Raw genomic sequence first — 19247 nt, forward strand, 5'->3', positions numbered from 1 at the left:
TTCTTTTTTAAAATTTGATTTAATATTTATTCTCATTTTGTACAAATAATGTTTTTCATACATTAATAAAATATTCTTGTTTAAGAATAAACAAAACACCCCCCAAAAATATAGACTCACTTGAGCGATAAAGTAAAAGAGAGAGAAAAAAATTAAAATTAAAATTTAAATTAAAAAATAGTAATAATTATAGATATGGCCAGGTGGCCCAATGGACGGAGCACCAGCCCTGGAGCTAGGAACACCTGAGCCCATATCCAGCCCCGTACACCCAACAATCACCCAGCTGTGTGACATGCAAGCCACCCCAACCCCACTGCCCTGCAAAAACCATAAAAAGAAAGGAAAGACCTAAAATAAAGTAAAATAGTAAGAATAGTAGGGGCAGCTGAGTAGCAGACAGAGCACTGGCCCTTGAGCCAGGAGCACCCGGGTCCAAATCCAGCCTCAGACATCCAACCATCACCCTGCTATGCAGCCCCAGGCAAGCCACCGAGCCCCATTTGCCCTGAACCCCCCCAAATAATAATAATAATAATAATAATAATAATAATAAAATGTGCTTCCGTCTGTGTTCCAACACCAACAACTCTGTCGTGGGTGGATCACATTCCTTATGATAAGTCCATCACAAAAGTTACTTCCATATTTTTTCACCATTGTCATTGCTGATCGCAACTCCCTCCTTTCATATTTCACTAGTACCATGTACTATATTTTCTCTCTCCTTTCACTCTGACTCTGCTGTAGGGCCGCTGAGTGGCACAGCAGACAGATCCCTGGTCCTGGGGCCAAGAGGCCCCGAGCCCTCATACCACCCCTTAGGCCCAGCATCCACTGGCCCTATGGTCCCGGACAAGCCATCCAATCTGAGACCCTTGCAAGAAGTAAAAAAAGAAAATGTGTTATATCTGACCACTCTCCCCCCATGGTCCATCCTCTCCTCCATCACTCACATCCCCACCCCTTCCCCCTGCTCCCCCCTCCTTCTTACTCCAGATGCCTATACTGCATTGAGTATATATGCTGTTTCCTCTCCTAGCCACCTCTGATGAGAGTGAAGATTTCCTCATTCCGCCTTGCCTTCCCCCTTCCATATCATTGCATTAGTTCATTATAATAAAGAAAAATCTTATCATATGAAATATCTTGGCCTATTCCCCCCCTCTCCTTTTTCATTTTCCCATTACATTACCCTTTTTTTCCTATTGACTCCATTTTTACACCATATTTTATCTTCAAATTCAGCTTTCTCCTGTGCTTCAAGTATAAAAGCTCCCTCTACCTGCTCTATTAACTGGTTCATATGAGTATTATCAGTGTCATTTTTCTATGGAGGAATACATGCTGTTCATCATCATTAAGTCCCTCATATTTTCCCCTTCTCCTCCAATCTCCATGCTTCAACTGAGTCCTGTATCTGAACATCAAACCTGTTCAGCTCTGGCCATTCCAACAGGGACATTTGAAATTCCCCTGGTCCATTGAAAGTCCATTTTTTTCCCTGGAAGAGGACATTCAGTTTTGCTGGGTAGTTGATTCTTGGTTGCATTCTAAGCTCTTTGTCTTCCGGTATATTGTATTCCAAGCCCTACGAGCTTTTAATGTAGTTGCTGCCAAGTCCTGTGAGATCCTGATTGCAGCTCCATGGTATTTGAATTGTGTTCTTCTGGCTGCTTGTAATATTTTCTCTTTGACTTGGGAGTTCTGGAATGTGGCTATAATATTCCTGGGGGTTAGTTTTTTGGGATTTCTTTCTCATGGGAATTGGTGGATTCTCTCCATTTCTATTTTGCCCTATGCTTCTAGAATATCAGGGCAATTTTCCTGTAGTAATTCTTTGAAAATGATGTCAAGGCTCTTTTCCTGATCATGACTTTCAGGTATTCCGATAATTTTTAAATTATCTTTCCTAAATCTGTTTTCCATATCACTTGTTTTTTCAATGAGATGTGTCACATTTTCTTCTAATTTTTCATTCTTTTGGTTTTTGAAGTATTGAGTCCTGATTTCTGGTAAATTCATCAATCTCCCTGAGTTCTATTCTTTGTCTGAAGGATTTGTTTTCCTCAGAGAACTTTCTTCTTATCTCTTTTTCCATCTGGCCAATTCTGCTTTTTAAAGCATTCTTCTCCCCAATATCTTTTTGAACTGTTTTATCCATTTGACCTAAGCTGGTTTTTAGTATGCTATTTTTTCAGCATGTTTTTGGATCTCCTTGACTAAGCTGCTGATGTCATTTTCATGTTTTTCCTGCATCTCTCTCATTTCTTTTCCCAGTTTTTTTCCTAATTCCCTCATTTGATTTTCAAAGTCTTTTTTGAGCTCTGTCATAGACTGAGCCCAATTTCTGTTTTTCTTAGAGTCTTTAGATGCAGGAGCTTGTGCCTCCTCATCTTCAGACTGAGTATTTTGATCCTTCTTGGGCTCACAGGCAAAATATTTCTCAAAGGTGTTCCTCTTGTTTCTCTGCCTGCTCATTTTCCCAGCCTTAGCCTGTTTTGGGGGTGCTTCTTGAGCTTTTGGGACACTCCCACAAGGGTCTCCGTGTGTGAGTCTCTGTCCTCCCTCCTGGTCTGTGAATAACCATATGTGCCCCTCCCAACACAGGACTGAGGTGAGGGGGCCCTGCTGTTCTATGGGGGGGCCTATAGTCCAATCAGGATCTGAATGTGGTCAGAACCCCAGAGTCCTGTTCCAGGAACAGAGCTCAACAGTATCTCTCAACAGTCCTCTCCCTCAGCTCATGCCCTGTGGGCTCCTGCTTACCGGCTTCCCCTACTTCCGTTTCCTGGATCTAGACTGCCTTGGCCATGCTGCTTGCTGTATGCCCTGAGGCCTGGGCTTCATGTGCTCACTCTGGCAGAGGTCCCCTGCTGTTCCCCCAATTTGTGTCTGGTACTCCCTGGGGTGTAGCTCAGTAGACTCCCCCGCTGCTGTGAGCTGTGGGTCCCAGTGCCCTGGGGCTGCCTCCAGGAGGCTGAAGTTCTTTGGCTCTGGCGGGCCACCCCTCTGGCAGGCCGCCCCTCTGACCCCGGGGAGCAGAGCCTTTCTGTTCTTTTCCAGGTTACCTTGAGTAGGTGAACTGCCTCACTGGGTCCCTCTGTGGGTTCTGTCTCTTGAAAATTGAGTTAGAGTCCTTAGTTTATAAGTCTTATGAGAGAGCACCTAAGAGAGGATCCGATCCTCTCTTGTAGCCATCTTGGCTCCACCCCCCCCCAAAATGGGGTTCTTAATATTTATACTATTTCATAAGGTTTTTAAGGAAAATCCTTATAAAAACCTGGAGTATGAAACAGATGTGTAATTTTTCTATTGTAGTTGGGATTTGCAAATGCTTATTAAACTTGAACTGAATTTAAAGTAAAATGAAGTGAGGGCCAAAAGGGTTTTGCTACCTGAAGACAGACTCCACACTGATTAAGGAGACCATTGAAAGTGTTCCTAGTAATTCATTCTAAGACTTCTGGTTATGAAAATGTCCAATGATTTGTCTAGAAGGGAACCTGGAAGATCCTGGACTTATATATTTTTTTCATTTCTATTTTTGCTGCAGGGTATTTGGAACTTTGTTTCCAGCTGAATTTATTTAGTGAAAAGTTTTTGAATTTAAAGTGCTTAAAACTTGACTTGAGAAAAACATCTTCCCTGACTGGAAAGAGGTAATATCCAATATTGCCTCTCCCTAATTAAATTGTTTTAAAAGAAAGAATAGTAAAAATAGGTCATTATTGCTTCTTTATTTAAAACAATAAGTTGTTTTAAAACAAAGAATGATAAAAATAGACAGAAATGGGAAATAATAGGATTCACATTTGTGTTTCTCTCAGTCCTGAACACTTCTGGGTGAAAATAGTTGGTCTCTGGAAATTTCAAAACCAGAAATGAGCACAAAAGTATTAAGAACTGAATCTGGAAACATATCACTTCAAAGGCTACTGGACTTAGTCAAGGTAATTTTTTTACTATGACAATTCTGGGAGCAGAGACGAACAATAAAATCATAGCATGTTCGAACTGGAAGACAATCAAGTCCAGCTCCTGCATTACATAGATGAGGAAATTGAGATGCAGAGATGTCAAGTAACTGTTGAGACAGTCATAATCACTAGAAGTTGATTTAGAACCCAGGTCTCTTAATTTTTAGTCATATTTTACCAGCATTTTATGTTACTAATGCTCTTAAAACATAAAATATTTTGAGTAAAAAAAATGGATATATATTGTCAGAATTACTACAATCTCTATTTCCCATTTGCAAAATGGTGGTAATGTATTCCAATCAATGTGTATAATGTATATGATATGTATATGCAAACACATATATTTGTATATATATGTATACTTTTATTTGTAATGTATACATGCATTTGTATATATGTATTAAACTATATATATATTTATTTATTTCACTAAAGCAGTTGGAATACATTTATATAATTATATATGCTATATTTCTATAGCTACATAGACCCTGTTTTCAGAGTATATATTTGTAGATCCTATATTTAGTATATGTTTATATAAATTCTCTTTATATAAACATATTAAATATAGTATATCTAATCTATATGTATATATCTACATATGTACACACATACATATATCTGTGTTGCCACAACTAGTCCTATGCTATAGAAAAAAATTATGTTTCACCATTATACATACCGCAATAATAAGTCCACTTGGTCCATTTAAGTTATCCACCCAACCCTGGAAAAGAAAATTCTGCATTTTACATAGAGCATGATAACTGAGAGTTTTCTTTTTCTAAAAATGTAAGGAACTTTAAGGCACATCTGCTAGCTTTGTTCAGTTCCTACAAGTCAGGAAGTTTAAAAATTCTATGGAACTGAATTTCAAAAGATGCACTAGGGGCAACAGAGAAAAAAACTATCTTAAGTTTGTACAGAGGTATTTTATGGAGGATTAGTACTAAAGGCTTTTTAAGTCAATATTATTTTTACAAGCCATTAAATTGTCCAAAAATATAATATAGTATTTTTAAAAGGAAGACACTTCTGAATTATAGCAGATGGATGTAGGATGATTATATGGATACAATTAGGTATTTTATTTACACCTAGCTAAGCTCTAATCAGAAGGGTTAAACTAGGATTTCCTGTCAAAAGGAAGAAAACAAAAATACACATTTGGCAATAAAATTTATGATCAGGGAGAAAATACTATCAAAGGACACATGATTATATACCAACTAAAGTGAATCCCCTCATCATATAATATTTCTTCTTCCTGTTTTATCATGAAGCAAGATAGGACATAAGGAAGTGAAAGGGAAATACATCAGGGAACTTTTAGCTGACCAGGAAAGCTTGAAAGGCCATTTGAGTCTTTAAGCTCTTTTTAACTTTCTCAGTCTAAGCTAAATGAAAAAACCCCCCAAAACCCCCAAAACAAAAACAAAGATATACCAACCTAGAAATACTATGAATAAGAGAATCTAGAGTCACACTTGGTCCTGCAAAAATGCCTGCACTTATGGAAGCTGTGCAGTAACTGAGACCAATTCAAGGAACAGTAGACATATATACATACATACATACATACATACATACATACATATGTGTATACATATCTACACGAACACACACACATTTTTAACGTGTTTTTACTCATGTTTCAAAGCAAAGCTCATGCCTGTAAGTCATAGAAACTTTGTTTTGAAACTCAAGGGAAGTAAAACTATTATTTTTATATTGAGATGTCCCATATTGCAATATTAGAGTGAAGTTAAAAGTCATAAGCTAATTATTAAGATTACTACATTCTTGGAACTGGTCCAGTTCTTGCTCATGACATTGGAGTCACTCAGGATTGCTTCAATTTAGGACTTTATTCCCAAGAGCAGTGGTCCTATGGAATCCATATTGGATCTGAGACAGACAATGTTGCTAGTGGAAAGACTAGTGAATCTGGACATGAATAGAAGCCTGGATTCTTGTTGGAGCTTTCAGTAAATAGCTATGTTGGCCTTCGACAAATCAGCTATCCTCTTCCTTGTCTTAACATCTTGAGTCATCAAACTTCATAGGTTTTAGTGAGCATAGAATATTATACTAGGTATCAGTATTTCAATTGTTAGCATAAACTAAAATTGGGCCTCCTTTTCCCCTCCATTCATACCATATCCTTATTCTAAAGAACTTGAGGTTGTTCACACAAGAAATCCCCAATGCCAACCTGGACAAACCAAATCCAAGAGCTCCTTGAGCCTGGGGAAGGAATAATATGGAGAGTTTATTTAAATTAACCCACTTAAGGCCAATGTCAATATTAGAAGTGCCCTTCCTAGGGATTTCTCCTAAGAATTCCTAAATCCATCCATTGGGATTTTGCTTGAACTTGATCAGTGTTCAGAACATCACAAGTCCATCTCATTAAGTTCCTTGGTATATCTCTTGGACCTTGAGCAGGAAAGAAGGCTGTCAAAGAAAAATGAGCCTAGGGGAGGCTAGGTGGCGTAGTGGATAAAGCACCGGCTCGGGAGTCGGGAGTACCTAGGTTCAAATCCAGTCTCAGACACTCAATAATTACCTAGCTGTGCGGCCTTGGGCAAGCCACTTAACCCCGTTTGCCTTGAAAAAAAACCTAAAAAAAAAAAAGAAAAAGAAAAATGAGCCTAGAAGCAAAGGTAAGAAGGTGGAGGAGTGATAGGCTTACTGGAAAGGGCTCTTGCCAGCTAGCTCCAACAATGGATGGTCTTATGATGGCAACATTTAAATTCCCACATTCTTGATGCACCACCATCTCTCCCAAGGCCTTGGTGTATGTATAAGTGTTGGGTCGATTCTCAATCAACTTGGGTGTGATTTCTTCAATGATTGAATCATCTAGCCATCTGGAGGGTAGGGAAAGTAAAAACATTTTATTGCTATTTATTAAACAGTTAAGATAAAATAGATTGCTAGCATTTAAATAGTGCTTTAAGGTTTGTGAAACACATTATAAATATCTCATTTTATCCTCATGACAGCAGGAGGTAGGTACTATTATTAGCTTCATTTTAGATATGAGGAAACAGGTTAAGTGACTTGTCTAAGTTTATACTGTTGTTTATCCTTCATTTTTAAGGAGGACAAATGACACAGAGGTATTATATTTTGACTTTTGTGTGAATTGGATTTAAGTGATGCAGAGTTGTACCAAATTGTCAACTTCACTTTTTCTTTCAGAGTTATCAAGATTCAATAACAAGACAAAAGTCAAGACAACTGGCAATGGCTTGGGATATAGTAAATGACCTTGGCATCTGTGATTTCTGACCAAAGTACTAAAACCAAGCATTCCACAACACTTGCTTCAGTTGCCTCCATGGTCATTGGAACAGATTCTCTTGGTGGGGGGGTGAGAAGGGGGGAAAATTTAACTGATCCCAACTGATAAATTTACAAATGAGGATATGGAACCCTAGGAGGAGCAAGCATTAGAAGGGTCCCTCCATTTTTATAATAGACCCCTGTATTTAAAAGGTTACAAAAATGTTTTGTATATATTATTTTCTTATGTGAACTTCATAATGAATTTGTGCTGTAGGTGATACAGGTAATCTTTAACAGATAAGGAAATTGAGGTTGAATGACTTGCCCATGCACACATGACTAGTACATATGAGAAGTTGGTTTGAATTTAGGTGTTTGTGATACCCAGATCAGAATTCCTCTGTTTATTCTACCATGCTGCCCTCCCAGAAGATCTCAGTTTGAGCTGTGTCTTGTTGGGAAAGTCATCCTCTCTGGGCTACCAAATTCCTGAAATGTAGGTTGGACTGTGACACTTCCCTGCTGTAAGAACTTCAGTGGTTTTATATTGCATTTAGTAACAAATAAAAACTCAGTTTGGTTTTTAAAGCCTTTCATAATTTGATTCTAACTAATCTTCATAACTTAGCTCCTTCTTAGCTTTCCAATCTTCCTAAAACTTATTCTCCTTGACATACTCTATTGGTCATTGACATTGGGCTTCTTGCCAATCCTCAAACAAGACTCTGCATCTCTTGACTCTTGACTGACAGTGTATTTTCACTGGAACACTCTCCTCATTTCTCTACTTTTTGGCTTCCTTAATATCTTTGCTAAAGTCCTATCTTCTGTATAAGAAGCTTTTTTCTGTTCTTAATTTTCTTGCCTTACTTCTAAGACTGTCTATCTATCTATCTATCTATCTATCTATCTATCTATCTATCTATCTAATCTATCTATGTTGTATATACATAGTTGTTTGCATGCTGTTTCCTTCATTAGAATATTATAACAGAAACTAATTTTTCTTTTGAATATTCAGAACTTGGCACATAATAGACAATAACTGTCTATTGTCTGACTCAATTGATGATAGTTACAGAAGGCCCAGGAAAACAAGCAGTGTTAAGATGAAGTTAACTCCACCTTAATGTATACACATATATAAATAAATATTGATGCATATACCTTGACTGCTTTATGACGTATGAACACCTTTCTGAGTCAAGAGGGTGACAATGTGATTGGTTGAGAAAGCAGATTGGCTATGTCTGTGGTGCTTTAATAGCTAAGCCTTGAGGAGTTAAAAGTACTTTATTTGGAACATTTATGAAGTAAGATTCTGTTGTGGTACTGGCGAGGGGGTAGTGGTAAAAGGATTTTCTTTTTCCTCCTCTCCCCACCCCCCACATTGGTCATATCTAGCACAGAGGGTAGACAACAACCCTATCCAGCAATTCAAGAGTGGAAGACAGTGTGATTTAGGAAGACTATGGAAGACAAGGGGGGAAGAAGGCATTTCTTTTTCTTCTTCCTGGCTCTAGTACCAGTCATGTCACCTTGAATCAGAGCACAGAGCAGAGACACATTCTAAATAGACACTGATGCAGAAAGTCACCAAAGGGAGGAAATAACGGCAAGGAGCTGTCAATTAATATTTGGGCTGCTGGAAGGAACAGAGATTCTAGGGGTGTAGTTGAGTAAACTATCCTCTCAGTAGAGACACTATTCAAGAGCTATAGAAAACTCCACTATCAGAGAAATTCCAGGTCTTATGAGTTGCTGTTACCATAGATATATCCTCCATGTGTGCTGCCCCTCTATTGAATTCCAAATTTGAACCCTAATGTTTCCATGTTTTTGAGTTGTTTGATAGGCAGCACCATGGGGCAGCCATGGAAAAATACAGGATCTGAATATATAAAAAGTGCTTCCTTGTTTAGCTTAGAGTCATATTGAAGAGAAAAGATTCAAGACTCAGACATGAAACAGAATAATCATGACTTGGCTACTTACTTACCTTTCATGCCCCTTAGCAAGTCACTAAGAATCAGATAATTGTTGAATTTAACTCTCACTTGTCAGTGAGAGTACAATTAGAGGACAATTAGTTCTCAGCAAAAGCTGAGACATGTCAAGATATGTCTTGACAAATGACATGTCAAGAACAGTTCTTATAAAATATAATCCCTATAAACTCTTAGTAGGCCCAAATCATAAAACGTGACAATTCTACCCAAATTAATTCACTTACTTGGTACTATATCAATTGCTCCTAAAAGACTATTTTATAAAACAAGAGAAAAATCATAACAAAATTAATCTGAAAGAACAAAAGTTCGAAAATATCAAAAGAATTAATGAAAACAAATGTGAAGCCTAGCAGTACTAGATCTCAAATTGTATTGTAAAGCAGTAACAACAAAACAATTTGGTACTGGCTAAGAAAAAGAGGAGGTGGATCAGTAGACTAGAACAAGTATAAAATATGTAGTGGTAAAGACCATAGTAATAACCATCATCTTTGAGAAACAAATAAACAAGACCTGATCTTTTGGGACAAAAACTCACTATTTGACAAGAATTGCTAGGAAAACTGGAATGCAGTTTGGCAGAAACCAGATATAGACCAACATCTAAACACCATATAGCAAGATAAGGTCAAAATGGGCATATATGATCCAGACGTAAACAGTGATACCATAGGTAAATCAGAGGAGTATTGAATAATTTACCTGCCAGATGAAATAGCATTATGGAATGTAAAATGAATAATTTTGATCATATTAAGTTAAAAAGGTTTTACACAAACAAAACCAATGAAGCCAAAATGAGAAATAAAGCTGAAGAATGGGAAGTAAAATTTCAGCAAGTTTCTCTGATAAAAGCCTTGATTCTCAAATATATAGACAATGAAGTCAAATTTTTAGGAATTCAATTCATTTCCCAATCAATATTCAGATGATAATATGCCCTAACTCACTATTGATTAGAAATTTAAATGCAAAGAAAACACTCTGAGGTATCACCTCACACCTATCAGATTGATGTGACAGAAAAGTACAAAAGAGGAGGGGATGAGATAAACTTGGGATACCAATGTACTATTGCAGTTGTGACCTGATCTGATTCAACTGATTCTGGAGAGTAATCTGGAACTATACCTAAAGGGCTATAACTACAATGCATACCCTTTGACCCAGCAATAGAACTACTATTTACCAAAGAGTTAAAAAAATGGAAAAGGACTTATATGCACAAAAATATTTATAGCAGCTCATTTTGTGATGGCAAAGAATTGGAAATTGAAGGTGCCCAATATGCAGTTGTAAGGACCATCATGCCCATCAATTGGTTGAACAAATTGCATATGATTGTGATGGAATACCATTGTGCTGTAAGAAATGACAAGCAGACAGATTTCAAAAAAATGTGGAAAACTTCTACAAACTCATGCAAAGTAGATGAGTAAACCAGAAGAACATTGTATGCAGTAACAGAAATATTGTAAGGTGATCAACTGTTAATGACTTAGCTAATCTCAGCAATACAAAGCTTCAAGACAATTCCAAATCACTTAAGATGAAAAATACTACCTCCAGAGAAAGAATTGATGGAGTGTGAATGCAGATTGAAGCATACTATTTTTTACTTTTTTTCATTTTTTAGGAACTATTTTCTTTTACAATGTGACTAATATGGAAATATGTCTTGCATGACTGCAACTGTATAACCTATATCAAATTGTTTGCCATCTTTCAAAAGGTATGGTGAGAGATGGAATTCTAAATTTTAAAAACAAAATGCCAAAAGTTGTTGTTATAAGTAATTAGAAAATTAAAAAATAATAATATGACAGTGGACTGAACTCTTTGGGGCTCAAACATTAAAAAAGAAATACCTCTAAATACCGTTTTGGGGGGGTACATTTTAGATGATGATGATGATGATGATGATGATATTGATGATTTTTGCCCTTTATTCTTTTTTTCTAAGGTTTTTTTTTTGCAAGGCAATGGGGTTGAGTGGCTTGCCCAAGGCCACACAGCTAGGTAATTATCAAGTGTCTGAGGTCAGATTTGAACTTAGGTACTCCTGACTTCAGGGCTGGTCCTCTATCCACTGTGCCACCTAGCTGCTGCTTTTGCCCTTTATTCTTGAAGAAGATAATGACATCAGGGAAGTAATATTATAAAATGCATGTGAATTGAATATAAATGGGAGTATGCTTTGCTAAGTCATGAACCTCACTTTCTTCTCTACAGTCATCTGGGTCCAATGGCCAAATATGAATCAGGACTACTGAAGATGGCCCTAGATTCTAGGCAGTCAGGGGTGAGTGACTTGCCCAAGGTCACACAGCTAGTCAGTATCAAAGGTCACATTTGAATTCAGGTCCTCCTGACTTCAGAGCTGGCACTTGTAGAAAAATAATTCTTGTTCAATTTATGCATTAAACTATGAGCATGAGGGTCCCTTTTTTTTTGTAGTTTTTGCAAGGTAATGGGGTTAAGTGGCTTGCCCAAGGTCACTCAGTTAGGTAATTATTAAGTGTCTGAGGCCAGATTTGAACTCAAGTATTCCTGACTCCAGGGCCTGTGCTCTATCCACCATGCCACCTAGCCGCCCCCATGAGGATCCCTTCTAACTTAGAATTTTAGATTTTCTGATTCTTTTTAAAGGCGCTTTTGAAATCATTTATTCAAGTTCTTCATTTTATAGATGGATTAAATATTTTATAGTTGAATCAAATGGCATATCAGTTGACAACAATGCAAGTAAATTAAGCTAGTCATAAAAGCCAATAGGCAATAAAGAAGAATTTTAATAAAAATCAGAGCAAAGCTCAATACACTGTTATACTTCACATTGCTTGGGTTCACTATTACTTATGTGATGTGGGGTAACTTTTATGACATTTTACAGGCTTATGAAATTTGGTAGTTAACCTGATTCAGGGAATTATAATTTCATGAAATATTAGAATCAAAGAGGCAATTATTTATTGCCACTTGGCTATTCACTGTCTCAATGTGCAAAAATGATAATAATATCTTCTTTTTATCCTTGAGATATTGTGAAGCCAAGTGCAGAATTATACATTTGTCTCCTTCATTTGAAAATAAAAAGGAACCTAATAAGTACTATCAGTTGTCACTTCAAATTATGAAATTATATCATCTTAACAATTTGCAGGTGGAGGTGGAGGGGACCTTGGAGATGATCTAATTTAATGCTATAATTTTTAAAATGAATAAACTGAGACCCAAAGTAGCTGTGACCTGTTGCAGGATTTACACTATAAATAAATAACAGCCCTAGGACTTGAACTTAAGTTCTTTGTTTCAAATTCTTCACTTTTACCATCATATAGAGCACCCGATCCAGATCAGGCCGACTTGAGGTCACATCTAGCTTGTTTACTAACTAGCTATGTGACCTTGGACAAGTCACTTGATCTCTCTTTGCTTCAGTTTCTTTATTTGTAAAATGGCGATAATAATAGTACCTAGGGTTATTGTGAGGATAAATTGAAATAATTATTATAAAATGCCTAGAATAGTGCCTGGCATATGTTAAGTGTCATATAAATGTTAGCTACTACTGCTGCTGCTTCTGCTGCTGCTACTACTGCTGCTGCTACACTACTACTAATTACTACCACTACTGCTACCACTACTACTACTATAACTATATATATAACTACCACCACCACTACCACCTTACTACCTATTCCTGTCTATACTCCTATATAGTGGAGACCATCCCAGAGAACATGCAAGGGGATAGGTCTCTACCTTGACTCCTTCCTATATGCAAAATATGTTTTGGTCTCTTGTTAAACTCTCTTGGATTTGCCAAAGTGGTCCTCCCTTTCCCCAGTGGCTGTTACAGTGGCTATGCGCATATGGTAGTAAGACCATGTGTTTACTTAGGTGAACCTGAAACTGTACCACAAATCCTTAGCTTTCTCTTCCGATTTGTATTTCCTTCCATGAGTACAGAAAATTGAATAGGAACCCTGAAATGTGCATATGTATTTGTATATGTTTATAAGGATGTGTGTATGCATATAAACATAACTATACACACATGTATATGTTTATATCTATACACATATACATATATACATACACACACATCACTTCCCCTCCCCCCCCATCAGTCTTGGAAGCTTTTTCATGAATTTATGGGGTCCAAAGGCATTGAACTGGATGCTTGTTATCCTACAGTATTTCCTGTTAAACTAACACTCTCAGGGGCGATGAAGATCATCAGGAAAACAAACTATGGATATCTCAAAGTGTTCTATCTTGAGCTGCTGCTGAGATAATATATAAATCAGAGGTAAATGTGAAATACATACTGATTTTCCCCATCATGGTTTCAATATACCACAAGTCAGCATGAGAAATTAACTGGGAATTGTTGGGGAGTTTTGTGGAAGACAAAGATGACATAAAAAGTTTAGGAACTCACAAATACGTAAAATTTATTTAATAGTAAAATGTAAAGTACTTTATAGGAAAAAACTGATCTGTAAAATCGATCCAGAAGAGATAATTTAAAAATTATTAGACTATCTGAAAACCAGGATTCAAAAAGAGTCTGGATGTTTTCTTTTTAGGAAATTATCAAGGAATACAGCCTAATATTTTAGAACAAAAGGGTAAAATAATCTTTGAAAAAAATCCACCATTACCTCCTAGAAGAGATCTCAAAATGAAAAAAAAAACTAAGTAATATTATAGTCAAATTCCAGACTTATGGAGAAAGTATTGCAAGTACCTGGAAAGAGGCAATTCAAATACCAAGGAGCCACAGGATAATGAAGGATTTACTAATTCCAATATTAAAGGATGCAAGAGTCAGAAATAGGTTATTCAAGAAGGCAGATGGGCTTAGATTACAACCAAGAATCAACTAACTGGCAAAATTGAGCCTAGTCTTTCAGGGCAAAAGATGGATATTCAATGAAGTAAACATTTGAAGCATAGATAGACAGAATGAAAGTAAAATGATGGAGTAGAATATATTTTGCTTCAGCTAAAGTAAAAAAGCAATCCTTATCTCAGACAAAGCAAAAGCAAAAGTAGATCCAATTAAAAAGGATAAGGATGGAAACTACATCTTCCTAAAATGTCATAAACATAGATATTGTCCAGGTTCTTTTTTTGATGTTGGCTTTCAGGCAGTCTAATAATTCTTTAATTATCTCTCCTGAATCTATTTTCCAAGTCAGTCATGTGTGATTCTTTGTGACCCCATAGATCAACTGAACTCCAGGGTTCTTTCATACTCCACTATCTGCTTAAGTCTCTTCAAGTTCATATTTGTTGCTTGCATGACACTATCTATCCATCTCAAACTTTGCTGTCCCCTTTTCTTTTACCTTTAATTTTTCCCAGCATCAGCGCATTTTTTTTTTAGGTTTTTGCTAGGCAAATGGGGTTAAGTGGCTTGCCCAAGGCCACACAGCTAGGTAATTATTAAGTGTCTGAGGCCAGATTTGAACTCAGGTATTCCTGACTCCAGGGCCAGTGCTCTATCCACTACGGCACCTAGCCGCCCCTCCAGGGCATTTTTCTATGAGGTACTTTATATTTTCTTCTTTTCCAGTCATTTGATTTTATCTCATGGATTCTTGATATCTTATAGAGTCATTAGCTTCCACTTGCCCAAATCTATCTTTTCAGAATTTATTTTCTTCAATTAGCTTTTTTTAAATCTCCTTTTCCATTTGGTCAATTCTACATTTAAAGGTATTGTTTGCTTTTTTTTATTTGTCCAATTCTATTTTTTTTCTATTTTTTTTAAGAAATTGTTTCTTCTGCCCATTTTGTGCTTCTTTTTCTAAATACATGTTTTTTTGGTTTTTGTTTTTGCAAGTTTGTGGGGTTAAGTGATTTGCTTAAGGTCACACTGCAAAAAAAACATGTCTGAGTTCGATTTGAACTCAGGTCTTCCTGATTCCAGGGTCAGAACTCTATCCACTGTGCCACTTAGCTGCCCCTTGTACTTCCTTTTCTAAGCTGTTGATTCTTTTTTGCAAAATTCTCCACTCTTGGGGTAGCTAGGTGGCTAAATGGATACTGCACCAGCTCTGGAGTCAGGAGGACCTGAGTTCAAATCCAGCCTCAGACACTTAATAATTACTTAGCTGTGTGACCTTGAGAAAGTCACTTAATTCCATTGCTTTGCCAAAAAAATTCCAAATTCTCCTCTTTCATTTCTTTTCACAATCTTCTTCTACCTCTCTTACTTGATTTTAAAAATTCTTTTTGAGTTTTTCCATTATGAATTGAGACCAATTCATAATCCCCTTTGAGGCTTCACAGGTAGTGCTTTAAATTTTTTTTCAAATTATATGCTTTTCTCTTCTGAGATGATAATATTTTGATCTTTCCTGTCACCATATTAACTTTCTGTGTTTAGGGTCTTCTGATTTTGGGTTTTTTGTCTCATTTTTAAAAAGTTATGCATGGGTTAAGAGGTGAGGCACAGCTTTTTGTATGGAAGGAGCCAGGGTCACTGGCTTTCTGCACTGGAGCCTCAAGCGCTGGCAGCTTGCTCCCTTACTCTGTCCAAACAACTCCCAAAACAGTTTCTAAGTGGTCAGGTCTCTTTGTCAGTGGCTATTCTCTGCAAAAACTATTAAGTGCTAGCATTCTGGGGCTTGAAATATGCCTTCCGCACTGAGCAAGGGCCCTCATTGCTGGCCTGTTGTACCACTAGTTAGCTGAATTAGGTCCCAGGGGTCTCAGGATCTTTACTACCACTATGAATCTCCCACTGGCTTCTCCTCACGACACCTGACCTGGGCTGCACTCCTCTTTCATCCAAGTGAGACAGACCTTTCCTGAAGACCTTCTAAGATATCTTAAGCAGGAAGATTGTTTCATTCTGTCTTTTTGTGGGCTCTGTTGCTCCACAATATTTTTAAAAGCTTCATTTAAGGTAGTTTCAGAGGGGAAACTGGAAAGCTCAGGTAGCATCCTGGCTTCTCTCTATCATCTTCATTAGCTTTTAGATAATGTTTTTTTACCTGTAGGTCAATTTTTTAGCCTGAGGCCTTTACAATGCCTCATCTTTGAATGGAAGTGAAACTTCACTCTCACGCTAGCCTAAGCCTGGATTTAGGCCATTTCTTTTCTTTCCTTTTAAAATTTCCTGATCTTAGACAAACAAATTTGGAGATGAATTTGTAAGTTTTAGAGATGCAAAAAAACCCCCTTTGAGTTGGAGCTGAATGGTGGTGGGGAAGAGTCCCCACAATTATTTAATAGTTCTTGCAGAGAAGCCTGACCACTTAGAAACTATGTATTGGAAGTTGTTTGGATGGTATAGATTCAAGGTGAAATGTTTTTAAAATGCCTAATTAACTGTCTTATAAACTGCTTTATGTTCTGATTGGTTTTAAGTGTCAGTCTCCCTGCAAATTGTAATATAAATTATACATTAAGTTGTAGGATCCAGTTTTGTTTCTGCTTTGTCAAATGTGTGTTTATGTGGTTTAGCATTTCTTTTAAGTGTAAAAATAAATTACTTGTACCATATCTTATATACATTAAATTTATTGCAATAAGACAATCCTTTCCCTTACATTAACTAATTCTCTTTCTTATTTTCACAATTGCTATATAACAAACTTTTTTTAAAATCACTAATACCACCTCTTACATCTACCCTCTGAATTAAGGCTTTCAATTTATGCTTTAAAAAATCCATACTATGAGCTAAGAATTCCATCTTCTGCCCTCTTCATTTCACAACTACTCAATTTTATTCCCCACAATTTCTTTTTTACTTTTATTCCTGATGAAAAGGTAGCCCTCCTCACCAAGACCAACTCCTTTACTTTCGTCTTCAATCCCACCCTTTCTCAAATTATCCAGTAGATCATCCCTACTATAATCTCTCTAATTAATCTCCATTTGATTTTTACCTCCTGTCTACAAACACACCCAGTTCTTCTCTGTTTTTTTTAAAACTACCTTCCCCTTAAACTATCACTTCTATCATTCTATAGATCTCCCTTTCTCAGCCAAATTCCTTTTAAAAAAACCCAAACACCTCACATCTATGTTTGGTGGTTCCTTTATTTTCATTCTGTTCTTAATCACATACAGCTTGACTTCCAACCTTATTCAACTGAAACTGTTACCAAAGATGTCTTATTTGCCAAATCTAACATCTTCTCAGTTCTCATCTTCACTGGCATCTTATACTGGATCCCCTAGGGTTTTATGAAGTCAATGTATTATATCTTGACTCATCTAAATATAACAAATTTATGAATAGAGTTTAATTCCACTTTTTTCCTGATATAGTTAAGGAGCAAAATGATTCTGGGAAAATGAATATTTCTAGAAAAGCAGATATTGGCTTATAGGAAGGATGCAAAGAGTTGGCAGACAAAGGGGTTCAAGTAATGCTTTTGTCCTTCATTTTTGAAGACTGCTATATCAGGAAGTTGATACCATGACAAGTATGTGAATAGGATGTGAGAGGGTGCTGTGCTAAGCCTCACTTTCTCCTCCAGAACCATCTGAGTCCAATGACCAGATATGGATCAGGATGACTGGAGATAGCCCTGGATTCAAGGCAGTCAGGGTTAAGTGACTTGCCCAAGGTCATACCAAGGCCTGTGCTCTAACCACTGGCACTTTAGCCAAAGAGAGAGAGAGAGAGAGAGAGAGAGAGAGAGAGAGAGAGAGAGAGAGAGAGAGAGAGAGAGAAGAGAGAGAGAGAAAGAAATTGAAAAAGTAAACAAGTCAATCTGTCTCTGTATGTTCTAAAATAAGCTTAAAAAAACAAGAGAGTATCAATCCTAATATTTGAAAATAAAATTCCTGAATCAAACAATGGTTTAGATTTTAAAACTGTGATTTTTAAAGGGCAGATGGGTAGTGCAGTGGATTAAGCACTGGTCTTTGAGTCAGGAGGACAGGAGTTCAAATTCTGTCTCAAACATTTGATACTTACTAGCTGTGTGATCTTAGGCAAATCAATTATCCCTGATTGCCAGGGTCATCTCCAGTCATCCTGATCCAAATCTGGCCACTGGACCCAGATGGCTCCAGGGCAGAAAGTGAGAAAATGACTTAGCACAGTCTCACTCAAATCCAATTCATATGCTTGTCATGGATCACCAACCTGATGTTGTGGTTAATAACCATAAATAACAAACAAAAAAGCACACAACAAAATTAGACATGTTACTTTCATCCTCCCTATCTGTATCTTTCAATGGAAGAATAACCTCTTGAGGATTTTTAGGAGAGAAGGAAGAAACAAAGTTGGCAATCAAGGCTGATAAGAGGTTAGCAGCACAAAGCACTCAAAGCAAGAAACTCTCATATATCACATACATCAAATATCCAGCCCTGACTTGGGAAGTAAAAGTTAAAAGAACTAAACAATTGATAAAATGATTAACTATTTTAATTTAATTAATTAATTTGAATAATTAATTCAAGAATGTGTTAAGTTCCTTACAATACGGATCAAGGGCTTCGGATACCAGTTTTTTCCTTTCTGGCCAAGTCATTTAACATATTAACAAGCAGTTTCTCCCCTGACCCCAAAATATAGGTATGGGCTCCCTGTTAAGCAAATCATTCACATTTTTTGAATATTCTCTAGGATTGTTAGATAACTTTTAAAAAAAGTTTTTATTTATGGCAATGGGGTTAAGTGACTTGCCCAAGGTCATACAATGAGGTAATTATTAAGTGTCTGAGGTCAAATTTGAACTCAGATTGTCCTGACTCCAAGGCTGGTGTTCTATCCACTGTGCTATCTAGCTGCCCCAGATCATTTGATAACTTTGATTCTACAAAACTCTAGATATTTTTGACTGTGAAAGCCTTATCCTTATAGCTATGTGAATTACATTTATTCTGATTAAACTGGATTATTTTTCATGAATTCAGTTTGCATTTTTGGGAACAGTAATAAATGAAACTGCAATTTAAAATAACCTCA

General features: G+C 36.8%; 1 protein-coding gene and 1 long non-coding RNA gene across 3 annotated transcripts in view; one reads left to right on the forward strand and one right to left on the reverse strand.

The window, feature by feature from the left end:
• The window catches only part of FAR2 (fatty acyl-CoA reductase 2), a 131381-nt gene that overhangs the window by 16206 nt on the left and 95928 nt on the right, over positions 1-19247 (reverse strand). For both annotated transcript variants that reach the window (XM_074194800.1, XM_074194801.1), the window contains exons 5-6: positions 6682-6859; positions 4669-4713 (exon numbers count right to left, since the gene is read on the reverse strand). In XM_074194800.1, coding sequence (XP_074050901.1) covers positions 4669-4713; positions 6682-6859 — 223 coding nt within the window. The remainder of the gene's footprint in view (positions 1-4668; positions 4714-6681; positions 6860-19247) is intronic.
• On the forward strand, positions 2705-8210 carry LOC141493442 (uncharacterized). Its single transcript, XR_012470216.1, has 3 exons — positions 2705-2868; positions 3557-3662; positions 7194-8210. It is a non-coding gene; the product is annotated as an uncharacterized LOC141493442 (long non-coding RNA).

This window comes from Macrotis lagotis, chromosome 7 (assembly GCF_037893015.1).
Source record: "Macrotis lagotis isolate mMagLag1 chromosome 7, bilby.v1.9.chrom.fasta, whole genome shotgun sequence".
Classification (NCBI taxonomy): Eukaryota; Metazoa; Chordata; class Mammalia; order Peramelemorphia; family Peramelidae; genus Macrotis; species Macrotis lagotis.